General features: G+C 47.7%; 1 protein-coding gene across 1 annotated transcript in view; it reads right to left on the bottom strand.

The window, feature by feature from the left end:
• TRPC5 (transient receptor potential cation channel subfamily C member 5) overlaps window positions 1-21,244 on the bottom strand; it is a 71,084-nt gene that overhangs the window by 12,109 nt on the left and 37,731 nt on the right. Inside the window, exons 5-6 of the mRNA XM_059859459.1 lie at window positions 19,154-19,476; window positions 14,439-14,634 (exon numbers count right to left, since the gene is read on the bottom strand). Coding sequence (XP_059715442.1) covers window positions 14,439-14,634; window positions 19,154-19,476 — 519 coding nt within the window. The remainder of the gene's footprint in view (window positions 1-14,438; window positions 14,635-19,153; window positions 19,477-21,244) is intronic.

The following is a 21,244-nucleotide window of genomic DNA, read 5'->3' as shown; positions in this document are numbered from 1 at the left end:
GAGGCAGCTGGGGAGCTCCGGGCAAGGCAGGAGCTGAAGGACAGCCCAAACACTTATTCTGGGTAGAGACAGATCTTTTGAGTTCTTTGTCAACACAGGAGTAGGTGTGAATGTGCTGCCTTCCAGCTCGGCATATTCTGTGATATTCTGTGTTAAACCCACCCCTCCCCTCTCCAAGAGCCCACCAAAGGCCCGGTGTCAGGGGGATCAGGGGTGGGGGCTTGGCAGCAGTTTCCTCCAGCACATCATCAAAGGGCCCATCCTGGGCAGGTGCAGTTTGGCACTGGATGTTGGATGCTGTTTGAATAGGAAGGTGAGGCAAATCTCTACCTTGGGGATAGCAAATTTGTTTCTGGGAAAGGAAGGAAAAGGCTTAAAAAGCTTTTCTGCACAAAGCAGAAGGTTTTTTTTACTTTTTGTCCTTTCATTTTTAAAACAGCTGGATGGGACACTTCATCCCTGGAGGTGTCCCAGGCCAGCCTGGGCAGGGCTTGGAGCAGCCTGCTCTCATGGATAAGGATGTGCCCATGGCAGAGGGTTGGAAAAGGTGATCTCAACCCAAACCATTCTGTATTCTGTGACTACACAGGCTTTCCTAGGGCTGAGGGCTGTGAAGCTCAGCAAGGCTTTTCCCTTGGGAAGCTTGGAGGCTGGTCTGAACAAATCCCTGCTGGTCTGGGTGTGCCTGTGGATGCTGGCTTCACCCCACCTGTATTTCTTCTTGTGTTGTCTCAGTCAACAAGAGCACCATTACTTCTCTGAAAAGACAGACCAGATCCTCTGTACAGAGCTCCAAGTGTCTTTTCTCCCCTTCTCTGTTCTGCTGCTGAAAAATTCCCCAGAGTTTGCAAACGCAGCCTGTCTCAATTATTCACCTTGATGTTTTGTGAACCTGAGCAAATCAGATGAGAGCTCCTGGCAGCAGTTTTGTGTTGGAAATATACAGCAAAGAGACACTTCAGTTTTACTGACAATGTCTTTGTGTGCCAGGAAACCACCATTTTCTTGGTTAGAGCTCTCCTTAGTGCTGTAAGCAATAAAATCCTCACACAAAGCTACAGCTCCCCGAACTCTCCTCCCTGTGCTGAGCACCAAACAACCACTTCAGTGTCTGTTCTGTACCCAGTTCAAACCTGGAGCACCCGGGACAGCCAGCCAGGACATCAGTCCCTGCAGTGGCTGGGAATGTGGCCCCACCAGGTGTGCTCCAGGTTTGGGGTGTTCCCCCAGTGACTGCTGGCCCCTGGGCAAGAGAGACATTTCTGGGAGCTGCCTGAGTCTGAGCAGTGAGTGCAGGACCCTCCCAGACCTGTGCTGCCTCGTGCAGTGTTCCTAGATGACAACTCCTTGGTAACATTTATAATAAGCTCAAACCCCACATTCGCTAGCTTTGCCAGCGTGACCTCGCTGCTTCAGGAATTTTTATCCAAGTTGGGATTTCAGTGTCCTCTCTTTGAGAGCTTCTGTCTCTCTCACCCTTGTTCTTGTCACCATTTCCTTTCAAGCACTGCTCAGCGTTTCAGCTATCAAACACTCCACACTTAAGAGGGCCAAGCCCTCAAGCTCAAAGAATACACGAACTCAAAGAAACCAGCACTCAGCTCTGCTGTGAGGGAAAAAAACCTGCCTCACTTCCCATCACAATGTGAATGTGTCATCCTGGCCACATAATCCTCTTGCAAATCTCTGCCATTTGAAGTGAGAATTAATCTCCCACCAGGATTTCCCTGTGGGATGGCTGAAGCCATTTCACTGTAGCAGTTGCAAATATTTCCTAATTCAGTCAAAGTGATGTATTCACAGATGTGCCAGATTTTAAATGATTACCTGCTAAACTAATTATCCAGGGTAATTCTGACATTAATCTCCGTCCTTATCTCTGTGTAGGAAATGTGTTGTTTACAGTTTCTGAGATGTTTTCTATAGAGATTTCCATCACCTCTCCTCCTCGGCCGTGCAGGTTGGGTCACACTTTGCCCATGACAGCAGTGAGTCCTGACCCAGCCACACAGACCCAGCTGGCAGGGAAGGTGCTGTCAGCTGTAAGAGCCTGAATCAGGGATGTGGGACTCCAGGGGCTCTCCAAAATGCAGCTTATGGTACCCAAGAGTTACAGCAGTCCAGGGCTGTGGGTGACAGAGCTGTGCCCACAGCTGTCAGCTCCAGCTGCAGGCAGGCCTGGAGACCCTTTGGTTTTGGTTACAGTGCATTCTAGACTTTTCTTTGCTGAGCATCCTAATACAGTAGAACCAATCTATACCTTAACTTTTACCTATAGCCTGTCATAACTACTCTAATTACCCAATTCATGTTTCTGTTCTCCAGTCACTCACAGTCAGTACATCACAGTTCAAGCCAGAAGTTGTTTTTCAGTTTTCTTGCAGTGGAAAATTCTGAGACCTTTCTTCTACTTGCCACATGGGCAGGCTTGTCTGCCTGTGCTCTCTTTCTGCTTGGTAAAAACATCTTCTTGTCTGGGTTGGGTTTATCCTTTGCTCTAAGCCATAAAACCCCTTCTAACTAACACACCCTTTGCCTCCTTGGTTACCCAGTAACACTGGCTCAGCAATTCTTTTCTTCGATATCAAAACTCGCTTCCATCTCTATTCCTTCTTCAGATTCTGCTTTCAAAAATCTTTCTGCTAAGCACACATATCTGTGAGACTTTCTTGTCCAACTTTCATCCTTCCCAACAGTCAGCTTTCTGCATGAGGGGGACACTCTGCCACAGGCTCCAGGTTCCTTAAGCTCTCCAGGAGTTTTTCCAGCTCCCTCCTGCCTGGAAGCTGGTGCAGGGAATCACTGTGAATTCCTCTTAGCACACAGGAGCTGAAGCTCATCCTGTGGAAAGCCTGTGGCAAATCAAGGCATGGGAGTCCCATCTCCTGGCTCTTAAGTTCTTAACAGCCCTGGAAGCTCTGGGATAGCCCCGAGTTTAGGTTGGCTCAGGGCTGAGATGGATTCTGGGCACCCTGTAGGTTTTGCAGGTGTCCCTGCACTCTGGATCAGGCTGGCACAGAGCTGTGGTTCAAACTCAGCTCCCAGGGGCAGCGTTAGATGTTAAGATAAATTCCTTTATTGTGAGGGTGGGCAGGCCCTGGCACAGGTGCCCAGAGCAGCTGGGGCTGCCCCTGGATCCCTGGCAGTGCCCAAGGCCAGGCTGGACAGGGCTGGGAACAGCCTGGGACAGTGGGAGGTGTCCCTGCTATGGCAGTGGGTGGAATAAGATGATCTTGGAGTCCCTTCCAACCCAAATCATCCCAATATTTCTACGAAATCGAATGCTGGGGTGATCTGATGCTCAGCAGCCAGGCATGCTGAGATCCTCCGACTTTTCCACCGCCAAACAATCCCAGATGATCAGTTGCTCCAGCTCCTCCGTGCCACACAGAGGTGCCCAAGGGCTCCTGCCCCTTCCTCTGGGACTTCCTGGGATGCAAATCCTCCCCACAGCCACTTGGAAGGAATGACCTACAAAGATCCCCAGCATCACTCTGTCTGGCACGAAAAGGGCTGTGTGAGCCTTTCCTGTGTTTTGTTACACAACAGGCAGTGGGCTAGGCTGGGAATCAGGCTGCTGCCTGTCAGATGCAGATATAGATGGCTCTGACAGTGCCCTGGGGACCAGGCTGTCTGGCTGTGGCTGAGTGCCTCTGAAGGAGGGATGGGAAGCTTTCTAGCTGTGCCAGGAGTGCTGGCAGGAGCTGGAGTGATTTCTGCAGCAGGAGCAGCTCTCTGCTGCTGTCCCACCCCAGGAAGAGCCACCAGCAGCCCCACAGGATAAGGATGTGCCCAAGCTGCACTTTGCTCTAGGAAGGAAGGAGGAGATGTAACATTTACCCTGCAGGCTACTGAGTAAGGGAGGCTGGCTGCCCCAGAGGCACGGGAACTTCAAAGGTGCCTTTTTTGCTGTGTAATTAGCAGTGCTGCAAAGTCATTACACTCCACTCAACACATTTCTCTCTCCACGTGCCTCTTTATTGCTCTGAGCTAAACCCAGAGCAGGAAACTGCACAGAAAATGTATCAGGGCTGGCTTTCAAGCAGGCTAGCACAAGAAAGATGCCCTTGTGTGTCCTGAACAGAAAGCACTGCAGAAAGAGGGTCAGGAGAAATGTAATCTTTACAGAGCTCCACACAGGCAACTCTTGTGCTGTTTCAAAGCTGTTAATTTTGTAATATGTGTCAGGCAAACTGGAAATAACATCAGCAGAGCTCGGGGGCTTGGTGACAAGCTCAGAGAAGCAAGCAGCAAAATTCCAAGCAGGCTATTTGACGTAAGTGGTGCTTAACATTGTTCAAAAGAAAGGATGTCATAGAAAGAAAAAGTCTGTGAGAAAATCAGGAAGCTACAAAGTCAATTAATGCCTAGGTAATTCAGCTGCAGCTGGCAACAAATGACTTTGCTTTCAAAGCTGGGGATGACATACTGAGGGGTAAGAACTTAATAGGATCAATCTCCAAAATAATGCAAGAAAAATTACTAAAGGAGGACAACCTAGCATTAGGAAAAGCAATTAGAACAGTCAGGGGATGAGACAGCCAGAGAAGAGATGAAAGCACTGAGGAGCACAAGGCAAGTCCTGGGCAGCTGCAGTGGCACTGCCCTGGGACAGCCAGCCCTGGGTTATGGAGGAAAATCAGGGAAAACCCACCTGGAGCAGCCCCTGCAGCAGCAGGCAGGGCAGGGAGGGGGGGAAGGGAGAGCAGCTCCCCAGGATCAGCTCCAGGGGGGACACAGGGGGGTTTTGGCTCCAGCACAGAAAAGGAGCATGGGCAGGTCCTGAGGAAACACTCACAAATAAATACAGCACTGGGAAACAAGGAAAGTGAATTCCTGGAGCAGGATGCAGGGAAATGACTTCAGGCAAGAGCTACCCCTGTCTGGCCAAAGGCAGCAAGGCTCTTAGGTGAGGAAAGCAAACAGAGCACAAGGGAGAAAAACCCTCCAATCCAAAGTTTTATATGGCAGGTAAGCCATCACTGGGACTGTGAGCCTTCAGAGCCTGAAGGCTGGGAAAGATCCCACATGGCAGAGCCTGTGAAAGAACACACTGCAATGGAGGAAGTGAGGAAAAATTTCCTTAATTTTGCAGTGTCCAAGGCCCCCCGCTTGGGAATGGCCAGTGCAATGTCAACAAGACACAGCACAGGACCTGCATTTTGTTGGATAAAGGACTCCATCTCTGGAGCACAGCCAAAGAGGTTCAGGAATTATGGAAATGGAAAAGAAAACCACAAGTGGCTTCTGAACATGCCAGGTGGGGCAGAGAGCAGGGACATTCCCCGCTGGATGCCAGCCCAGCAGACCTGTCCCAGGAGCTGTGGCACTGCCCATCCCTGCCCAGAGCCTTGGCTGCTTCTCCCAGCCCCAGGGAATCAGTTTGTTTGTACTTGGAAAATGCATGCTTTAGCATCTCTGCTATTTATAACTTCCATGTGCAGAAGATATTCATAATTAAAATTGTTCTTATGGCTCACAATGTGCTGCATTCCACAATGTATTTAGGTTATATGTACATATACAGATATATATCAAATACTTTTCATCTCCCAGCAGCATCTTGGATGGAAGCAACGACAGCTAATGAGAAGGCCAGGGAATATTATGTTGGAGAAAACACAGAGAACTGGGGATTGTGCTGGTTTTATTGCAGTTAAATTATGGGAACTGACACCTTTTTGTTTCTGCAGTCATATTCCAGTTAAGTTCAGTTTTTATTTTAATAGTCAAATAAATCTGAGCAGTGGGAAGGTCATGCAGAGAAACAGCTCTGTAAAAGCCTCAGCAGGAAGATATCACCAAGGCTTTGTTCTCCCTGCCATCCATTCTTTCTCCTCCATCACTGCCTGATAAGAGCCTCTTTTCATGCTGAAGGTCAGAGAGATAAGGGGCATCTGTGCTGATAACTTAACCACCTCCAGCCAGGTCAAAACCAAACCTCACATGTCCTGGGGAACTGGAGGGCTGAGCAGGTATGGACAACCCAAAGTGCTGGAGTGCTTATGACTCTGTTAGTGCTAAGGCAAAAAATAAACAAACTCAGCCTCATTTTTACTTGCCCTATTTCCAGAAGATTGTCTTTGATTTTTTTTCTGCATAGCCAGTCAGGCTGAGATTTGATCTTCAAAGGTCTTTTTTTTTAACCCAAGCCATTCTAAGAGTCCCTAAAGCTCTCATTGCTAAAGGTATCATATCTGCATTACACCTGGAGATACTGCTGGGCTCAAGAAAGTGGCTGCTCCTCTCTGAGCAACCACTCCTAAAGCTCAGGAATCAAACTCAGCTCTCTCTTCTGGCCTCAGGGTGCTCAGCCTGTCAGTCCAGGCTACCTGCTGCAGGTGGATGGGAACCCTGGATTCCCTGCTGCACACAGCCAGGATGATTCCCTGGCACAAACCTGCCCTGGCAGGAAGGAGCACTGCAGAATTCACCAGGCTGCACTCCGTGTCTGACCTTGGCTCCTCCAGCTGAGCTGCTGCAGGTGAACTTCAAAGGGGAAGGACAAACCACAGGCAGAGCCCAGAAACCAAAACCCAGCCCGTGAGTCATGGTGTCCTGCTGAGGATGGAGCAGAACACTGTGAAACTGGGCTGGAGCAGCCTCTGGGGCTGGCAGGGGGCTCTGGAGGTGCCAGGCTTCACCTTCCCAAATCTCAGAACTCCCTCATCTGCTCAGAACCAAAGGCAAGGCTGCTGCTCCTCGTGTCCCCTCCCTGCTCCTGGCAGGAACACGACTCTGTGCAAGTATTCAGGCACCAAATACCTCAGTGCTCTGCTCTTTTATGGCTGCCCATAAACTGCCTTTCCTCAGCACAGGAGTGGGGCTGGATTATGTGTTTTACTGAGCCTGGAAAGGTCACAGCACCAGAGGGAGCAGCAGGTGCCCAAGACCTCTAGAAGGCAGCCTGCTTGCACAGCCACTGAAATGCAGCGCCTGAGCTTAGCTGCCAAAAATTGAGTAATTGCTCAAAAATTGAAAAATCCTGTCTCCTGACCATTTAAATCCATCCTTGAGCCAAAGGGAAGGGACAGATTATAAATGTCTGAGATTGCTCAAGTTTGGAAGTGAACCTGGAGCTGTGCAGACAGCACTGCTCAGGAGAGAAGGCTCTGTTTTCTCCCCCAAAAAGCAGGGGCTGTAGCTGAGTAGCCACTCAGCTACAGGGAACAGGACCAGCAAACAGGACCAGGTTATTAATCATATCCCCATTTAATTAGGAGTGGTTGTGGGTATCCTCTTTCACCTGTATGATCAGCATCCATTTATTTGCAAGATTGCAGCACGTTGCAAAAGGAAATCTCTGAAGCACTGGCAGCTAAAAAGTCATTATTTCAGAGAATTCTTAGTAATATAGCTGTTTCCATTGTTCAGTACCAGGGGAAAGCTCTTCCCAGATAAATCCTTTTTAGTATTTCCCTGCTTTTTCCTCAGTAATATTCTCCCTTTATCTTTCACTTTTCCTCTTTCTCTCCTGCCTTTCTAACAAGAGTCCCCTCGATGCAGAAGCACAAGATAATGCTAATTGAGCTTGTCAGGCCTAAATAAAAGATGGGATAATGCAGGGGCTGCAACCTATGTGCTTCCATCTGGATACTTCAACTTCTATCATGTAGCAAGAGCAAACCTTGCTGTGCTGCTCACACGAAATGGGCAGAGAGTTATTGACCTGTCAGGCAGGGCACTGGGGTGTTAACCACACCAAAAACCCCCAGAGCCCAGCCCTGAAAATTCCAAAAATAAGTGCCAGCAATCTCCCTGGAATATCTTAAATCAGCCAGGGTTCATCTACAGATTGCAAGCTCTTCTTTTTTTCACTTGAGTGTAACTTTTGTGCCCTGAATAATCCCCGAGATGGTTTGGCCATGGTGGTCCCCAGGGACACACAAACTCCTGTGGCTTCCAAGATGAAAAGCAACAGAAAGGCTGAACCTCCTGATTCTGCTGCCAGTTCTCACAGGAGAGGCAGGACTGGATCCCAGGACGGAGCACGAGCTTTGTCTGGTCTAAGAACAGAAGATGCAGCATGTGAAGCTGGAGCACATCGAGTGCCTCTATTTAGAGGCTCTGCAAACACCAGATGAATATTAACAATGTGATTCAAGTCCATGGGTTACATGTAATTAGGCAAAAGCCAGCAAAAAGACAAACAGTTCTACACCTTCAAATGAATCCTTTAGCTTGCTAACAAAAAGCAATTAAGCTGCCTGCCAGTCTGGAGCGAGGCTCCAGGGCTAATTTCACACACACAGGCTGTATGGGAGCATCCCAACAGACCACTGCTGCATATTTCCCTTCCCTTTCCAAGGAAAATCTGCTGGCAGTCCCCCCACACCCAGCCACAAGGTGCAGAGAGAGCACTCAGCCTTGGGAATCAATCCCACTGCTCTAGAGGTGGGCTGCAGCTCCTCGGCAGGGAACAGGAGTGGGGGTCCAGCATTTCCTCACATGGATTGCACTCCATGGGAAATGGGACAGAAACCATGGAGTCACGGACTGGGCTGGGTTGGGGGGTCTCATTTCTGTGGTTGAGATGACCCCTGAGGTATCAGAAAGTCTCTTTTTTCCAGTGCCATGAGTGAAGAAGTCGAGATTCATGGGTTCTGCTTTTCAAGGTTGTTTATCTTTTCTTATCTGTTACGTTCTGTCTCTGCCCTGCTGAGCTCTGTCCAGCAGGTCGGGCTGAGGCACAGTCCCTGCCCTTGGGGTGGTGTTGGCTTCTTATACTAAGAACTACCTGTGCTTTATTTACAATAACTTCCCAATCCCTATCACCTGTGTTAGACAGTCTGTCTCTACTCTAAACCAATCCAGAAGTGCCACCATCACAGCAGGAGAGAGGACAAGAAGATGAAGAAGAAGGACAGGACACGCCCAGATTTCTCCATCTTGCCTCTTGAACCCCCATTCTAAATCCCCAAAATTCTGCTTTTTCACCCTGTGACAAATTCACTGTCATCCTACTCAAACTCTTGTGGCTTGTACATCTTCACACCAAGTTGGTAATTGTTTCCATGGGTTAAAATCCAAGGCACAGGTGTCTTTGACTCAGTGCCAAGGTCTCTGAGCCCCCTGCCAGGGTCTGGAGTCCTCCAGGGCAGCCAGAGGAGTTTCCTGGGCTCTGACAGGGACAGACCTTAAAGCTCATTCTATTCCAACCCTCTGCCATAGGGACACCTCCCACAGTCCCAGGCTGCTCCAAGCCCTGTCCAGCCTGGCCTTGGGCACTGCCAGGGATCCAGGGGCAGCCCCAGCTGCTCTGGGCACCCTGTGCCAGGGCCTCACACCCTGCCAGGGAAGGATTCCTTCCTTAGGCTTGATCTAAACCCACCCTCCTTTAGCTCAAGGCCATTCCCCTTGTCCTGTCTGCCTGCCCAAGCGTCACTGAAGGCACTGACCAAGTGCAGGAGAATTTCCCATTTCAATTAATTATTGCTGATCCAGGGATGAGTGCAGTAATTGAGATCTGGGTCATTACAGCTGTGCTGTAGAATAAAGGAGAGGTGTGAGTGTGCCACCTGCACCTCAGACACTTCTGCATGTGGGCAGTGACCAGCAGGTGTGTGTGTTGGTCAGCAGGAGGCTCTGAGGGACACAAAACTGAGGGGCAAAGAGGGGTGTTCACTCAGCTGGCAAACCAAGGAAGAGCCATTTCATTCTCTTTCCAGACCCTCCTTGTTTCACTGCACCATAAAAATCTTCAAGAAATATTGATCCCAGCTTGTACTGGCAACACAACAAGAGCATAATTTCATTTCCTGCAGCATTACAGAGTTAAAAACTGATGGCTTAATTTCTAAGAAATTCAAATTGATGGTGTTGAAATGGACCTGGGAGATGAACATTTCCTGATGCTTTAAAAGAGATTAGTTCTGAGACCAGATTTAGGAGCTGGCCTTACCTTTATAGGGGAACACCCACCACCCCAAAATCTGCCCAATGCATGGACTGGGCAGCTGTTGTACTTCAAACTAAGTTTATTGATTCATAAAATTCCTCCTCAGCAAAACCACCAGGTAATACCTGTGCAGGTCGTGCAAGCAGAGGAACATTTTCTGACAGTCCTGAGGGTCACAAATCACAGTGGGGAAGAGAATTTCTGCTGGTGTTGTGAATTAAACTGGGTAGCAATTACTGCCATGGTGCTGAGGGAGTTCAGCTGCTGCAGCAAAGTGGAGGAATCTGTGTGCTTGGCAGAAGAAGAAGAAAAGTTTGAAACTGCCACCTGGGAGAAATCCAAAGTTATCTTGGAAACAATGTAATAGGGAGCTGAAAAATCTTTATGTTTCTCTGTGCCTTAATTTTTAAGCTCTCTGGCCTGCAAAAATTGAGAAAATTCTGTATCTAATATCCCTATACTTACAGTCAAAGTTTTCTTTATTTTTTAGCTGCACATGCCATTTCTGTTTCGTGTACAGCTTTTGTTTTGCCATGCAAAATATTTCTATTCTTCATTCTCGTCCTAAACTCCCTGTGTGAATCCATTCCATTTAATTTCATCATCTAAAACTGCATCCTGAGGTTGGTGCCCAATGCCCTGATTCCTGCAACCCAAACACTGGCAGCTCAGTTCCAATTTAGACATCCTCTCAGAGACACACTTAAAACTTTTTTATTGTTTTAAAGACTGCAGCCTTTTGCAGGAACAGCTGTCTGGGATGAGCTAACTCGAAATAACAGAGATACCAACCAACAGGAGGATACAAAAGACAATGCACAGAAGAATTTTGTAGCTTTATGCTGGCTGCTGAAGTCATTATTCCAACATCACACACGGACACTGCACCACACACTCGAGGCTGCAACACCTTCTCCCATGGGAGCTGGAGGGAATTTTTCTCAGGCTCCCTTTGGTGTAAGTAATCCCTGAGGCATTAAGCATCTTTGTACTTTTTTCCCAGAACATCTGAAGGCTGTGAGGGCTCGCATCTCTCTTTAACGTGCAGAGCTGTTGTGCACCATTTACCACCCTACCTCACCTGCAGCTCTGCCCAGCAGCTCACAGCCCGTGCCTCCCATCCTGCACAGCCCTAGCTTGCTGTTCTCCCACTGGTATTGCTCCTGCTGCTGCAGAGTCACCACTCCTGGTGCAGTTCCAGTGACCAATTCTTGCCTGACTCCCCAGAATAGTCAAAGGTGTGGCCACAAGGAACAGGCTGTCAGAAAATACACCTTAAATCCCTGCAAGTGTCCCTGCCCCCGAGGGCACCCCCAGGGCCAAAATGCACCTGCACCCTCGGGAACACCAACTATCCCCCTTATTCTGAAAAAGTTATCACCTGGCAGGAGGATGGCTTGATGAGAAACAGCCCATCACACAAAGTGTCCTCATCACCCACTCAGTTACTTTCTGCCACTTAACAAACGATGCAGCCACCTGGCCACTCTCACATCATTCCCTTGTCCTTCCTCTTGTGATTGTGACAAATTCCTCTTCCCATCCTGGGCTAATGGCAATTCTGTCACGTCTGGAAGGTATTGAGATGAGGGAGCTGGCACTGCATAACATCCCACTGCACCCTGTGCTGCTTGGATAAAACATTCTGATCTCCCCATACTGAAACACAGGGGGGTATGGAAATTTGGGGCATTGCATTTGGATTTTGTTTGCTTTCTTGGTGAAAGATGGTGTCTGCCATAACCAAGGTATGGTTTGGCAAAGGAGAAAAATGGGCTGTCTGGAAATAATCGATATTGAAACTGCTTCAGGGCACTCCTGGAAGTGTGTGTTTATTGAAGTCTGAAACAGCTGAGGAAAAAACCAACAAAATTACGGCAGAAAAGTTCTTCCTTCTCTGAGTCAAGAACCACTTGAAGCAGAGGTTTTACTCTTTGCTCGCCTTGCTCTGCCTTCCACAGCCCGGGGTGCTTTCATGCTGTGTGCCTGCAGTGCCTAATTAAGCACCAAGCCCTAATCCCCAGACTGGGGAGACACAAGGAAGGGCCAAGGAGGAGCAGCCCAGATTCTCCTTTCTCAAACCTCGCAGCAGAAACTCAGTGTGAACACAGGAGAAAAGCTGACCTGAAGAATGACTGCTGCAAATGCATGAGGTGTATTTGTCCCTTCAGGAGAGGAAGGGAGAAAGCCTGTTTGCATTGCAGCACTGCCTGGGGCTCATTGAAGATGTCCTCAGCACTCCACTGCAGGGGAGTCAGCAGGCAGAGATGCACTCTCATCTCACCCCCCACGTGTGTTTTATTGCTCTGCAGTGATGTTTGTGGCACAGCATTTGCTGCTGGTGCAGAAGAAGACCTCCACCCCACCCCAAGGACTCCTTTCCCCTCCTTCCCCCTGGAATGCTGTCATTCCACATGTACCCACTGCAATACAAATACCAGGAGGAAGAAGTGCCCAGTCTAGCACCCAGCCTGCTCTCATTCAGCAGGGGTGAACCTGATTACAGGAGGTTAATTAATGCCCCACATTTGTAAAGCTCAGCGTTTATTAACGACTTGTTTTCTTCGGGGGAGAGATTAATTGATGTTTGCCCTGAGAAGACACACCAAGGAAATCTGTCCCTGAGAGGAAGCATGCAGGAATGCAGCCTGCAGACCCCAGCTGGCCAGAGATGGGAAGTGCCTGCCTCCTGCCTTCCCAGGAAATGTCACTGCTCTCGGTATCACCTGCAGCCAGACACTTTCAGTGACAACAAAGTCTCCTGTAGCATTTCCAGGGTCGTTTTCCCAAGCAGGGGCTCATGCTGCTCACTGAACTCCATGCTTTGCCTCAGTTTTCTGGAGAGTCCAGTCCTCCAGCCCCGGGTCTGTCAAGGGCAGACTTTCTGATGGGGCCAGTCCCCGCTGCCAGCTGCTGCAGACACAAAACCATGAACACAGCAGCCCTCTCTGGAGCCTTCTCTTCAGCTAATTGTTATGATGGGTCCCTCTAATTCATGCGGGATTGTGTGTAATGTGTCATTGCATCACTCGAATTATTCAGGGAAAGAATGATGAGTGGTTTGTGGCCCTGTGAATAGCAAATACTGCTATTCTTGTGCCAGTCTTAGGCTGGGCCTTTGTCTTAGTGACAAGCCTGTTCGATGACAATAAAGGAAAGGGAATTGGAGAAAATGGCCAAGGAGAGAATCTTTGTTTTCTGTCCCTCGTTCCAGTCTCCCTGGAATGTGAGGAGTAGCAGCGAACAAAGAGAAAGCACTTGAAGCATTGAAACAGACTGATAAATGCCTTTGTGATAAACTGCTTTTCTGCTCATCTGGAAGGTCAGTGGTCCAGTTTTTCTCATACTTTTTACCATGATAAAGATCAGATGTCCAAAAGAATCAGCAATTTGACCAAGTGAATTTAGGAGCCACTTGAATCAGCAGATAATCAACAACAATTGTGGAACCTGTTCAAGAAAACAACTCAATACTCCCCTCTGTGCTTTAGCCAGGAAAGGAACTCACCCACACACATCCCCGGAGACTTGTCCAGGGATTTGTAAATGGAAATAGTAGGAGAACTGCTTCTGGTTCTGTTATTGCTCTGGTTTATCTTGTAGAATAAAACAAGAGTCACCAAAGCAGAGGAGGAACCTTCCACTCCCTCTGTACTGAGTGACCAGCCAGGGACACAAACAGCTCCCCCCAGTCCTGTTTTGCTCCCAGATGCTGCAGCAGTTCAGCACCTCCCTGTCTCCAAACCTGTCATGTTAGTGGTCACAATGGAGAGTAAGTGCCCACTGGTTCATCTGAAGTCCTGTGCATACAAGATTTTACTTCCTTCCATACTGTTCCTGACCTAAAGAGCCTTAAAATGCAGAGCCACGCTGCTTCAGCTTTCAGTCTGTTGACAAATTTAATCATCAAGGCACAGATTGGCTTTTGGGTACACAGAATGAGATTACAGTGGAGAAAACAGGTCTGAACATTCAAATGAAAGTTCAGTTTGATGAGGGCTCTACATGCCCGAGCTGCCTCAGCTCAGATCCATCCTGCACTGGGATTACTCAGGAATCTCACATGGTTATACAGCCAGGAGACTCTGGTATTACAGATGGACATGATCTAATTTCAAGTGGGAAGACTGTGGAAAAAGAAATTGCAGGACTGGGCTCCTGACACACGTGGTTTCACAGGAGAAAGCAGAAATAGGATAAAAAAATACACCACAACACCCAACCCCCAAGCTCTAACCAAACTTCAGGAAGCAGTGGGAAGGTTTCCCTTTACACACCCAAGGTGGTCAGCAAGGTTACTCCACAGGAGGAGACAGGGCAGATCACAGCCCATGAGCCTTTTCCAGCTAAGAAGCTTCACAAACAGAGCAAAACCTCCTCCTCAGGCATGATTCAGGCTGGTGAGCAGGAATCCCAGCTACCTGCTGGCAGAAAGTGGGGGCAGCAGTCTCCAGCCGCCCAGAAGGGACCCACTAGCTGCAAATCAGACCAGTGAGGCACACAGGGAGCAATGCCAGCAGCAAGAGAAGGGGTAACTCACAGCAATGAGCTGGTAGGAGTTGTTCATCATGGCTATGAGCATGTTCAGCAGCACAACGAGGGAGATGACGTTGTAGGTCCCAAACATCGTGGCCCCAACAAACTCTGTGAACTCGTGCCTGGCTTTCACGTTGGTGACATAGAGATTCAGCAGCCCAAACACAGACCAGAAGAGTGACTGGAGGGTCTCGAAAAGCCTGCAAAGAAAACAGATTTTTAGCTGGCAACCTGATGCTGGGGGGTGGCAAATGATCTTCTCCCACACAGATACTGGGGGCACCACAGAGCAGCCAGTCAGCACAGCCTTTTATCCTCCCTGGGGACAGCCTGTGCTCAGCCACAGTGAGCCACCAGCCAATGCATGTGAGAGCTGTCCCATCAACAGCATTTGCTGTCTGTCCAAGAGCCCAGTCCACATCCTTGTGAGATGCAGCGAGCACGACTTCCCCAAGGAACCCAAGGCTCCCTTTCCCACTGTGCACATTGCAAAGAACAGCCACAATATATTCCATTTAATTAAAATTGCCATGCTGCGATGCTGCTGCTATCTATAAACTCTCCTGTTTAATCAGTGCCTGCATCATTAACATGTCTGCAGGATGAATGCTCAGGGAACCCAGCCCCAAGCATGACTGCAGCAGTGAGCAGTGCACAACAACAAGGCACCACGAGGTGGGAGCTGGCAGAAACCACAGCACTTGCACCTTCTGCTCTAATTTGCAGTGCTGTGTTTGCAGTGCACCTGCCCAAAACTCTGCTCTGTTTGGAACACACCTGCCCAAAATTCTGCTCTGTTTGGAACACACCTGCCCAAAATGCTGCTGTGTTTGGAACACACCTGCCCAAAACTCTGCTTTGTTTGCAGTGCCCCTGCCCAAAACTCTGGGGGCTCTGAGTGGCTGGAGCAGCAGCTCCCACCCACCAGGGGCAGAGTCCCTGGCAAAACCCTGCAACCACTGCTGGGTAATGACTCAGATGAAAGAGTCATCACATTAACTCAGCTCAAAGTTTCTCTTCTTTTGAAGGCTTCCTTCCCCAGATGAACCAGACCTGACCCCACTGAGCTGCTGAGATCATCCCAGGTCTCTCTGCTTCCAGTGACCTTTCACAGTCACATCAGACGCGTAATCAGCAATCGAAGTAATTGCTCTATTTGGGCATCTCTGTTTTGGCTTTCCAAAATATGGCATTTATATCATCCAAAAATGACATTTATATGCCTGTTTAAGAGTTCCCATTTTGGCCTGAGGTCGGCAGATGTTTTCAAATGCGACTACTAGGCACAGCAATATGAATAATTCAGATGCTTTACTTGACATGCCAGGAATCTGTTCTCCCATCATCTCCAGGCATTTGTTCACATGTATCCCCATGCCTTATAGGAGGGTTCTGTTTATACTTTGTGGATGTAGCTTATGTTTTTCACTGGCCAAAATCATAAAGATGCTCCCTCCCAAAAAAACTCCCTCCAAAAATCCTCCCTCCCAAAGCTCAGGCTGTTCATTAGGCTTATTAAATAACCAGGGTAGTAAAATACAGATTAACCAAAGAATGCCAAGCATTTCTTTACTAGAAGTGGTAGAGTGCTAGCTGTCTTTTAAAGTATTTATAATATTTTTACTATTAACGGGAGAAATACTGCTTGGGCTACAAAGTACAAGAGAGGCAGGGGTTCTAATCATTGAACTGAAATCAGTTCTAGAAGTGATTCGTGTGTTGTGTGTTCTTCTAGAGGCACAAGATTACCCAGGTGTGTAATCTGGGCCCAGACAAAGCAAACAGTCACATATGGGCACGTAGTGCCCTTGGCAAAGACACCAGGTGGTTCCTGCAGCTCTGCAGAGCAGTGAGGATGCTGTGTGGTGCTGTGTCCTCAGTGTTTAATGACAGGACAGGTCCACAGCTTCTTTTCACAGTCCATGTTTCAGGGCAGGCTCACACTACTTTGGAGAAGCAGCTGTAAAGAAATAGAGTTTTGGAAATTGTGATTGAGAGGCTCTCATGTCCTGCTGAGTGTATTTTGAATCCTAATCAAGCAGAAGAATTCTCACAGCTCCACCACTCTCCATGGTGGCTTGGAGAGAGCAAGTGCCCCCTGTGCCACAGGAACCTGTGCCCAGGGGAATGGCAGAGAGAAGGACACAGCAGACAGGGAGATGTGACTTCCTCCACCCCTTCCTCCTCTTCCTCACCCTCCTCTCCCTCCTTTAGTTGCCAGCATCACAGCTATAAACATATTTTCCAATCATCTTCCTAAGCAGCAGGCACTCTGCTTTCTGAGGGATGGCAAGGCCAAAGCAGAAAACCTTAAATTATTCATTACTTCCCCTCATTGCTGTCACAAAGGAATATTACTTTTCCATGATCTGTGTGTGCAATGCAGAAAATTTCCTCACCAAGAAAATGTTAAACCCACCCTCTGAGAGTAATGGGAAATAAGGTGCCAGTAAATAGGTGTCACGCTTGACACAACTGCACACACACCAGGGGTGCCCTCTTTGCTCCCCCAGAAGAATTAGAGCTCATTGTGTGAGGCCAGGAATGCTGGTGGGAATCAAAGTGCACTGATTCAGAGCTTTGCAGATTTATTCCTTCATAAGGAATGAGCCATGAGCAAAGTCAGGGTCCCCAGCCCTGGCTGGACTGGCTCCAGCCTCCCCCCCAAAACAATATTTGGATCTGCAGCTGCTCCTTCCCAGCCACTGCCCCATGCTGTGCATCTGCTCCCCAGCCAAATGTCAGCTGGTGCTGGGGGTGTTAATAGAGACCATTTAAACTTTTAAGAACACGTTAAATAAATTTCTTAAGCGAGCCTCAAACAAAAAGTACCTGCAGAGTGTTCTGTCCCCTGCCAGGAGACCTCACTCCTAATGGATCCCCTCCCACTGGGATTTTGTTTTACACAAACCTCTGCCACAAAGGCTGAGCCCCCTCAATTTCCTTTCTGTGCTACATTCCCTTGGCAGGGGGTTCAAATGAATGTTAGGGGGGCAGAAATTGTGGCTTGCATTTAAGCTGATTGACACACGTTCTGCTAAGTGCTTCTTGTATAATTTTTAGCTCCCAAGACATCACACCTTCTTACAGACTTCAGGATGGTTGGTTGCTTGTTTTGTTTATTTATTTTTTTTTCCTGCTGGCCTGATGTTCTTTTCCTTCAGTCAAATCCTGCTGTTGCTTTCTCCACTTACCTGACACGATGAAATCTGTAAAAAACCCGGTGTGCAGTGGTGGCAGGCCCAAACCAGAGTGCAGAACTGCACACATCTGTTCACCACAGCTCCAGAGAAAGGCAGGGTTTGGTACTGGATTTTGTAGGCTTGACCCTTCCTGAGGTAGAGTTTACCCCTTAACACACACTGTGCTTGCCAAACTTTCCTCCCTGTGGCTGCTGCATCAATGGTCGCAGATCAAGGAATAAATTTGTGATTTAATTCCTTTGCCAGGGCAGCACAACACATTTCTGGGGCACGTGAGGCAACTGAAACAGAAAAAGGTCTGAAATCTTTAATTCTGTTTCTCATTAGCACAGTGCAGGTCCATTCACATCCCTCAGACAGAGTTGAGTTTCATGAGAAAATTAATCAAGCCTGTGGTGTCCCTGCTCTGCAGTGGGAAGTGGCACATGTCTGGTGTGCCAGGGCCTGCTGCTCTTGAAGGATGGGCTCTATCCCATGAAAACTCCACATTTCTTTTAGGACACAGCCCACAGGACAAAGCTGGAACCTCTCCTCTCCCAACCAAGTCATGTGGCCTGAGCCATCATCTGTTTTTGATAAGAGTGCAAATACATCCCAAATCCTTTCTTAACCCCAAACCTTCAGCTGACAGAGGGAGGAGAATTATTGGGCATCATGACAAGTTTTATTTAATTTAGCATAAAGTGGTGGACAACAGTTTTGTTTTGCTTGTTTGCAGGGCGTGGGCCTTTTTCTAGACCGTGCTTTATTTATTTCTCCTGCCATTGTGAGTTAAGTACTGTGCAAGCAGCAAGAACAATCGGGTGGGGGCTGATTATTATAATTATTTCTACTATTAGTAATTAAAACAAATACATCAGCAAGACAATTCATGTCATTTTTCAGCATGTGCTCTCTCTTTCAGCTCTGCCAGATGTCCTCACAGTAATTTCCATGCCAGCATCTCAGCAAAGTACCAGCATTCCCAGCAAAAAAAAAAAAAGTTCTGCTGGGATTTCAGTCTGCAAGGAAGGAAATCAGAGAAGCCTGCACCATCATGTATCCATGAAAATGGTCTAGGTGAGATTGTTGTTGTTGCTGCAGGCACATTATTTATTAATTCCTGTTTTTAACAGGTTTATCCCTTATTTTCTTCATTTTTTTCAGGTTCTCCTCCTTTCTTCAGTAATTAGGCAACGACTACTGTGGCAAAATTACACCTCCTTTCTCAAATCTGCTGAAATTGTGCATAGCCATAATGAGATTTAAGTTGCAGGATCATGCAGGGAAACTCCTTGGTCCAGAACTAAAAGGTCTCCTGGTGCCGAACCTAAGTGAGAGTCTTTGTGACGGCAGAGCTCAGCACAATGTCTGCCCCACTTAACTCCCACCTCTCCTGCAGAGCCAACCACCTCACCTGGCATTTGCAAATGAATAAATAAAGGCCCTGTCAGCGCAGTGACAGGCAGCAGGCAAGGGCAGGGGAGGCAGGGGACAGGGGAAGCAGCCTCAGAAGCAGAAAGAGAGGATGTCTTACGTGGAGAAGGCATTGTTCTGTTTCTCACATCGGATCCCCTTGCAGTTGTTGGGTTCCTCCGAGGCACTGGTCTCATAATAAAAATAAAGCTGGTTCAGTCCATTGGCAAAAGCCAGCAGCACCAGGCAGTAGATAAAAAGGAACTTGAGGATGTCTAGCAGCATGCGTCCCAGAGAAATCTGCAGGGGTCCCAGGTGTGAGTTGGCTGTAAACAGGGAGATGAGGCGCAGGGAACTGAGGATGTTGGATATTGCAAAGAGGGCTTCTGCAATCAGGGTCGGGTGCCACATCTCCCACTCCTCCCGCGGGCGAGAGCCGTTGTACTGGCAGGAAGGAAGGAAGAACAAGGGCATCAAAGTGAGATGAGGTGTAATTTCTCTGGGCTCACTCCAAGCTCACACCCACTAACCCAACCCTTCACAGGTAAATCCTAACCAGGTACTGTGGCACAAAATGGGCTTTTAACTGTCGCTGCAAGGAGCCCCTGACGCTGGGAATAATGTGCTCTGACTCCATGATTCAGAAGGCTGAACAATGGCTTTATTAAAGCTATACTATATTACACTAATAATATATTAAAACTATACTAAAGAGATACTATACTATACTGGACTGTACTATACTAAAGATATTAAAGAAAAGCCTGTGACTGTCTCCAGACAGCCAGGACACAGCTTTGAGTGACTGGCTAATCACTCAAAACCATTTTCACCCGTGTCCAATTAACCAAATCACTTCCAGGTAAACAATCTCCCTAACACATTCCACACGTGCAAAAATAGGAGCAGTGAATAGAGATAAGAATTGTTTTCTTTTCTTTTCTGAGGTTCTCACTGCCTTCCCCAGGAAGAATCCTTGGGAAAGTTGTGCCTGCTGCTCTCTGTGAAGAGAGCTGAGGCCACATTTAACCCCTTACACCCCAGCTGCTGTCAGACTCACAGCTGGGATTCAGGACTGAGAATGTTCCAGGTGTAAATTTCCAATTACTTTTATTCTTCTTTCTCCTAAATATGACTGCACATTATAAACACTGCACATTCCAGGAACAATGGGAGGCATGGAGAAGGAAGGGAAGAAGAAAAGCAGTGAACTGTTGGATGCTTTCCTTCCCATGTAATCTCAAAAAAAAAAAAAAAAAAAATGGAGCAGGCAGCCCAGAACCAAAAGGCTTTTATCATATTAATTTTCTTATTAGTTAATTTGTCATGGCAATTTTAGGAGAGTTGCTAAAGCAGAGGTCTTAATTACAGCTGAAACACTGTACAGTTGAGTGCATCAATTACAACATTAACTGGGTTTGTAATGTAGCTGTAAAAGCAGAAGCATTTTCTGAGCAAAGTGCAGGCAGATGCGAGCAGGTACCACAAAAGATTGGTTCTGTAAAATGTAACTGCTCTGGTTCTGTGAAATGTAAAATGTAACTGCTCTGGCTTAACGACAGTGGCACAGAGAATGGAGTCAAAGACATTTAACATCAAGGAATAATTGTCCTTTTTAACATTTGTCTCCGCTCATTTAGCATGCATAAAAAGGCAGAACTGCACTCAGCATAACACAGCTAAAACCATAACCAGCGTGTTTTGGGCTCCTAAAATAATTCAGGTACCTCTGGAAAGGAAATGGTACCAATATCACACTGACAGGACGAGATTGCAGAGACTTTCTATTTAAATCTGAAGGTCCAATACACAAACCCCAGTGTATTCAAGGGCTCCCAGCTTTTTCAAGGGCTCAGCAAAAAGCAGGTTGATATTTCAAACTATCCCTCTGTATGAAGGAGATGAGACATGATACAAAGGCATTTCAGCATGACCTCGGATTGCTTCTGACATTTCCAAACTGTTCTTTATTACATGAACAGCATGGCCTCAGCCTGTTAACTTGATTTGAAGATGGGTCTTCAAATGCCCACAAACAGGCAGAGAGGTTAACTTTTTGTGGATATCCAGCAATGGGGGTGGGTGGGTGGGTGGGATTGGGAAGCAGATTTGCTTCTGGACTGCAGATTTGCACAGCTATTCCCAATTCTCTTCTTCAGGCTGGCTGGACACAGCAGCCCAAGGCTCTCTGCTAAGGTTTAGCACAGACTGC

Source organism: Haemorhous mexicanus, chromosome 14, assembly GCF_027477595.1.
Source record: "Haemorhous mexicanus isolate bHaeMex1 chromosome 14, bHaeMex1.pri, whole genome shotgun sequence".
In the NCBI taxonomy this organism is placed as follows: Eukaryota; Metazoa; Chordata; class Aves; order Passeriformes; family Fringillidae; genus Haemorhous; species Haemorhous mexicanus.
This window is presented reverse-complemented; position numbering and strand designations above follow the sequence as displayed.